Here is a 7,407-nt window from a genome sequence, read left to right as displayed (position 1 = left end):
GAAGCGAAGGCGGGTCGCTATTTATTAATAAATAACAAATCAAAATAATTTAACATAAATCAATTCACACAGTAGAACAAATCTTCCAATGCGCTTGCAGGAGGCACAGTTCCCAAGATACTGGCTACGTTACCACGTTGGACAGCCAGACTCACTCTCTGTGTAAAGTACCAGCCGGCCTTAGCATCACGTGTAGCTTCCTTCAAGCGTTTGGAGATTTCTGATAGTGTGTTATTACTTAAACTAGAGGTCCCGCAGTAGTCGTAATTCGACTATAATTAATTGGAATTGTAAGTTTGTACACTATTATGATTGTATTATATACTTCTATAATCACAAATTTCGCCAAGACTACACTATAAAAAAATATTAATAAAGACAAACAATATTTAATCTATTCTCAATTTGACCACAGACGTCAAGAACAAAAGTTTGACAATAAATAAATAGTATGCATGCGTGCGTCAAATACATGGTATGTAGTGTGTGTAATGTTTTCTTTATTGATTTAATGTGTCTTTTATGCATTATTTAAAAAAAATATTAGCATTGTGCACTTCTTCTCTATATTCTCTATAAGTATAGAAAATTTCATACTCCTCCGTCCGCGCAATTTTCGTAAAAAGGGATACAAAGTTTTTGCTTCACGTATTAATATATAGATAAAGTTTCTTGAGTATCAAGACTTTATCTCTAAACTTAGCCTTTTAACTACAATTCAGTCAACGTGTTAAGCAAAAACGTCTGGTCGACGTTTTAGTCGTAGGTGGCTTTTTAGTCGAACTTCAATTGATTGAACATAATATAAATCTCATTTGATTACATTAGATCTCTATATGAAGGATATAACAAATTAATTCATTTCACGAAAACAAATCAAAGAACTGAGTTCATCAACCTTAATATATCCAGAAATTACTCTGACATAGTGTGTCGACATCCCAGAAGTGGAAGCTGCTATAAACATGGATATATGCGGGCTTTTAATAAGCTCTTTTACCCACAGACGTCCGCTACTGGAGGCAGACTTTCCCGAGCCTCACCACAACGACCTGTAGAATGCAAATAATAGGATCATAATAGCTCGAGAATCCATTGCGTGTTTAATCGACTTCAGAAAAATGAGGAGGTTCTCAAGTCGACTGTATTTTTCTTTACCTTTTTTTATTGCTTAGATGGGTGGACTGGTGGTAGGACCTCTTGTGAGTCCGCACGGGTAGGTACCACAGCCCCGCCTATTTCTGCCGTGAAGCAGTAATGCGTTTCGGTTTGAAGGGTGGGGCAGCCGTTGTAACTATACTGAGACCTTAGAACTTATATCTCAAGGTGTGTGGCGCATTTACGTTGTACATTCCCGATCCTGCGGACAGAATGGAAAGCAGTCGACGTCGCCCAAAACACGTCATCTCGGATCCTCCCGATCCACTAACGGTGCTTTTAGGTACTTCAAGCACCGGTCACCGTCCTCATCGAACCCGTCGCTTGCGACGAAAGGCTCGACGAGTAAATTAACTCTCAGACACAGCCCACTGAGTTTCTCGCCGGATCTTCTCAGTGGGTCGCGTTTCCGATCCGGTGGTAGATTCTGCGAAGCACGGCTCTTGCTAGGGTTCGTGTTAACAACGTCACCAGGTTTGAGCCCCGTGAGCTCACCTACTAAAGTTAGGGTTACGCTGACATAGCCGCTAGGGCTATCAGCTTAGGTAGGAAAAAAAAAAATTTACGTTGTAGATGTCTATGGGTTCCAGTAACCACTTAACACCAGGTGGGCTGTGAGCTCGTCCACACATCTAGGCAATAAAAAAAAAACGAGCTTCACGGCGGAAATAGGCGGAACCTCAGAACTTTTTGTCGTTGAAGCGATTTTGATTTAAATTTGAAAGGTGTGGCTCCTATGTATGGGCCCCTTTGAATCATTACCAAGATCTTACCAGTGGTTTCTGAGTTACCCTTAATAATGCATATTTAATTGATTTCGAGAACATTATTGATGTTCACATTATAATTTCATTGTAGTCACTTTCCATTTTTTGTTAAATTTTGTTTGTTTTTTATTATTTGCTTCAAATGGAGAAATGACCTAAACCTTTATTCAATACGAAATGTGCTTTATTCTCTTTGGATTAAAAGCTGTCCTCGTTTGCAGCAACCATGATAGTTCTAATCACAGATCATAGCCAATGATCGGTGGTTCTATTATAATATTAATTTTTATTGCCTTAGAAGACGATCATACGGTCTACATAATGGTAAGTCGTCACTGTCACTAATTGACATCAGCCTCAATATTTGCCCAATTTTCTCATGAGGCGGGGCGGCGTCAATACAATACCTACACATACATACAATATAATAATGGCACCGATTATCTATAAATGCGAAAGTGAGTTTGTTTGTTGCGAATTAATGTTTTAACATCTCAACCAATCACGTAATTTTACATAGGCATCGCCAAGGGCATAGAAAAGGCATAAAAGACAGACACAAAGAAAAGAAAGGGCATACAAATCGAATCTTTTATTTGTCAGCCCCCCAAAAAAGTACTATTGAAATTAATGTTTCTACACTAACTTGTGTGAAGCCGCGCGTAAAAGCTAGTAAAGTTAAAAATAATAAAAAATAATATCACTATACTTCTTTAATTAGAATTTAACATTAAACACAGTGCTCAATAAAGTGTTGATTTTTATTTGAAAACAGCGCCATCTGTTTTACATTCAACGCATTATTATTTCGAATGTTTTGAATATAAATAAATAAAACTCGTGATACGTTTGTACTCAGCGTCACCTAGTGCTGGTTTTAAAAATACGTTAACAATTTTGGCTGTATTGGCTGAGTTCCTTTTACGTGTCAAATAAAAACGAAAAATTTTGTCATGACAACAGTTTGTGCTTTCTGTCAACTGTGCAACTTTTTAATTCCAGTGTTTGCAAACAACGACATAATATGATATGATGAGTGTTTCATTTACATCAAAGGCATCTTACGGCGGCTGCAGATATGACAAAACTCAAAAATGCTGTCGTCTTCCTAGAAAAATAATTGCCTCAAAACAAATATCTAGGGACGCTTCAACAAAATCTAAAACATGTTCTGAAAGTGCCGTGAGTACGAAGTCTGTCATAAAACCGAAGAAAACTGCGAAATCAGACTCGAATTTTGCTAGTAATAAATGCCCTACTATGCCCATTAGTATTTGCGAGAAATGTGGTGATTCTATAAACCCCAATTCAAGCAGTGAAGAAAATAATAAACATAACATACTTTACACTCTTAAAAGCAACAGAAAATACTATCAAGATGAAAAGATATCGTCCATTGAGCAATTCTACAAAAACACTAATTTCGAACAATCAGCGACATCTATCCGTGACGAACGAAATCACAACAAGAACTATTTGGGCACCATATCTGAAACACCCGAATTTTGCATTACATCAAATCGTGATCTAGAAGATTCTATGGTTAAATTCTACTCCAACGACGATAAAATATTTTTAGACACCGACAAACCGGAGATTATAGAAGAATTGAAAGAATTCAGAAATAATAATTATTTTGAGTGCCATTCCTCCAAATCGAGGATAAAAAACAGAGGAAGCGCCACATCGCTAAAAGACCACGAATGCGTTTACAGGTTTTATTTAAATGAAAGATTATATCCGGAACCGTTGAATGCGGATTATAAGAACACGATCAGATGCGTGCAGTGCCATCTGCCGATGGAGAGCCGAAGTGATTCGAAAGAAAAAATTAATGGAACATTGCAAGCTAAAGTGAGTCTTGGCGGGGAATTGAATGACGTAATGCTGCTCTTACCCGCCAAAGAGCCTTTGATTATTAAAGAAAGGAGAAGGGAAGAGAAAAAACCTACTAAACAAATATATTTCGGCGTGATAAAATTCGGTTTTGGACGAAATTCCAATATGAAATCGGCATACGAAAGCAATTCGCTGGCTTTGAAATATCAGAAAGGATACCAAGAGTTTGCTGCTAAAACCTGCTGTAGATACAAAAACATCGATGATAATGATGTTTTGGTTTTGTGAAATGCTCGGAAGTTTGTTTAGGAAAGCTGTGCTTATGAGTTTTTTTTTCGTTTACAATGCGATGCGAACTTTGCAAAATGCATTAAACAATCTTATTTAAACGTTATGTCGTATGTAATTAGTTCTAATGTTAATTGTCTAATATGTTCTGGAGTTATAGTACTGGAGTTATAGGAAATATAATATACTAGCTGGCCCGGCAAACGTTGTTTTGCCATATAAATTATTTCTAGGAAAGATAAATAACCTAGATACCCTGTCTATTTCTGCCGTGAAACAGTAATGCGTTTCGGTTTGAAGGGCGGGGCAGCCGTTGTAACTGTACTGAGACCTTAGAACTTGTGTCTCAAGGTGGGTGGCGCATTTACGTTGTAGATGTCTATGGGCTCCAGTTACCACTTAACACCAGGTGGTCTGTGAGCTCGTCCACCTATTTAAAGATATAAATAAAAAAAAAAATCTTAACCGTTCTCGAATCTCTGAAGGTACACGAAAATGTCATTAAAATCGGGTCCAGCCGTTTAAGTGGAGTTTAGTGACAAACCCACGCACAGAAGACATATATACATATATTATAGTATAGTATATAGGTGTATATATAGGTAGTATATGGGATACACCTCTAGTCAGTGCGATCTCTATCCCTCGACCTTGCCTGTGAGCGAGAAGATCTCGAGAGATTCACAAGCTTGGTACTTTGCCTCTTTTCTAGTATTCTTTTTAATACCCTTGTAGGCAGACGAGTATACAGCCCTTATGGCAAGTGGTTGTCGTCGCTCACGCAGGAGACAATGGCAGGGGCACACCTAAGCTGTCTCCCTCTGAATACGATCCTCGTTTAAAGAAAGAAATGTCATAGCGCTTGAGATACACCATGGAGGGTCTAGTCCACTGAGTTTCTCGACGGATCTTCTCAGGGGGTCGCGTTTCGGATGCAGTGGTAGATTCTGGGAAGCACTGCTCTTGCTAGGGTCAGTGCTAGCATCACTCCGGTTTGAGCCCCGTGAGCTCACATACTAGTTAAGGTTACGCTGAAATAGCCTCTCAAGGTTATCAGCTTAGGTAGTTAAAAAAAAGTGGAGGGTAGTTCATTCCAAAGCCGAATGGTACGTGGCTAAAAAGATATTTGAAAAGGCATAGTTGATAAACATGGAGCTACTAGGTGGTATGGAGGAACTCTGCTCTGCTGACGGCCGGTTCGATGGTAAAAACGAGATGCTATCATTACTGACATCTCAAACACTTGACTGGTGGTAGAACGTTTTGTGAGTCCGCGCGGGTAGGTAACACCACCCTGCCTATTTCTGTCGTGAATGCGTTTCGATTTGAAAGGCAGGGCAGCCGTTGTGCTGTAAAAACTGAGACCTTAGAACTTATATCTCAAGGTGAGTGGCGCATTTACGTTGTAGATGTCTATGGGCTCTAGTAACCACTTAACTACCTAAGCAAAAAAAAACCTCAGATCAATGCCAATGGAACATACGGTACAGATCCAAAGTATTTCTGTTGATCCAGAAGATACAAAAGGTCTCGTGAAATGGATCTACGATATCCACTATACGATGGATCCAGCATGCAGAGGTAGACTTGTTGATTTCAACCTTTAATTACGATCTATGAACTATTATCACATTAGATTCTACTAACAGCAACTCTCTATGCAACTCTAAATTTTTTTTAAATTATGAAATTTGCTTGTTCGAATAACGTTGAGTTCAATCTCACACGTCTTTTTCATGTGTTGGCTTATGACGATAACAAAAAATCTGCCGCGAAACACCGCGCTTGCCCACAAGCGAGATTAGACGTTCTAATGATAAGTAAACATGATTTAAATAATTAATTTATAATCTCGACATGAATAATGATTTAAACGATTTGTAATCCAGACGTGAATGAAATATTTCCAGTAAACACATTCAAGAGCACTGCACTAATGTTCTTTGTATTTAATCTGTTTCTTGTTTAATAACATTTAAATACTATGGATTAAAGCTGCTACGATAATTATGTATGTGGTTAGCATTTTACGGAAGGTATCTCTGTCTTGCTACCTTCAATGTTTGTGTAATTGTAATGACCTTTTTTTTGATGTGAAACATCTATAGCCGCACGTAAAACCGATTTCTGGCGTGGCGACGCATGCCGTGGCGACGCGTCGCCATGCGCAATCGACTGTGAGATTCTCTCCCACTCGATCCGGCGTTAAGCCATCTCTCTCGCTACACTGAGCTCGGATACCTATAGTGTATACTCCGTAGTGTATACAGTGTTGTTTACTACAAGTACACATAACCTGTGTAACGGACGTGACGTCAGCTGTCATGCCCTGCCGCCAGCCAAGCCGCCAAGCCATGTTAACACGCCCCCTTCCGCCACCGCCACCGCCGCCAGCCAAAGCCAACGAAGGGGGGATAGTGTTAATAAAACAAGCCGTGCCCGCCATTTCTAGCTGCTTTCTGCATTCTCGCACAAATAAAAGAACTTGTCGTTACGCTGCTGGTTTTTATTGTCACATCATTTGCAACACCTGTGTTTTACTCGAAAACAAATTATTTTTATCGTAATATTTTATTTTATCATTATGACATATTTAGTTCCTATCACAATCTGTTCTTTTCTGCATATTACTATTATAAAATAATGTCGATGTTTCACATCTACCAGGCGTTTTTTGTTTTTTTTTATTGCTTAGATTGATGGACGAGCTCACAGCCCACCTGGTGTTAAGTGGTTACTGGAGCCCATAGACATCTACAACGTAAATGCGCCACCCACCTCGAGATATAAGTTCTAAGATCTCAGGTATAGTTACAACGGCTACCGCACCCTTCGAACCGAAACGCATTACTGCTTCACGGCGGAAATAGGCATATTTTAAATGAATAAATAAATTGGCAAAAGCCATAGCGATATTTGAAGGTGTTTATTTGGCGTCTTGTAGAGTCCATCTCTGGCTGAATTTTTGGCATAATCTGTTTTATGCCATGCGAATGCCAATAACAGTTTTGGCCAATTCGCAATTTGGCAATTCGCCAGGATAGGTAGGTGAGCACGGGCTCAGCCAGGAGGAGTGGGATTTGTTAGCTTCCCGAGTGCCTCCGAAGGAGACTTAACAGCATAAGGGCATCTGCTTCGCGAATGTATCTACTACGGGATCGGAATCGCGACCTGATGAGAAGATCCGGCGAATAACACAACGGGCTGATGTGTGGGTTGGTTTTCACGTGGAATTAATTTACGATTTCGACGAGTATGGTTACCAGGGACCCTAAATCAAATCAAATAAAAAAAAAATTATTCAACATAAATGAAAGTACATACTTGTTGAACGTCAAAAAGAACTACCGCCAAT

The 7,407-nt window shown here is 39.2% G+C and overlaps 1 protein-coding gene across 1 annotated transcript; it reads left to right on the top strand.

Annotated features, from left to right (window-relative positions):
• Positions 1-2,899: 2,899 nt before the first annotated feature.
• Positions 2,900-6,503, top strand: LOC114246286 (uncharacterized). Its single transcript, XM_028178752.2, has one exon. It carries the CDS (start codon positions 2,955-2,957, stop codon positions 4,050-4,052), a length of 1,098 nt encoding a protein of 365 aa, XP_028034553.2. The 5' UTR covers positions 2,900-2,954; the 3' UTR covers positions 4,053-6,503.
• Positions 6,504-7,407: the final 904 nt, after the last annotated feature.

The sequence above is a fragment of the Bombyx mandarina genome, chromosome 16 (genome assembly GCF_030267445.1).
Source record: "Bombyx mandarina strain Sakado chromosome 16, ASM3026744v2".
Lineage (NCBI taxonomy): Eukaryota > Metazoa > Arthropoda > Insecta > Lepidoptera > Bombycidae > Bombyx > Bombyx mandarina.
Note: the sequence above shows the minus strand (reverse complement) of the source record. Positions and strands in the feature narration are given on the sequence as shown.

Coding starts and splice junctions, on each gene's coding strand:
- LOC114246286 (XM_028178752.2), top strand. CDS start 2,955: ATGATGAGTGTTTCATTTACATCAAAGGCATCTTACGGCGGCTGCAGA.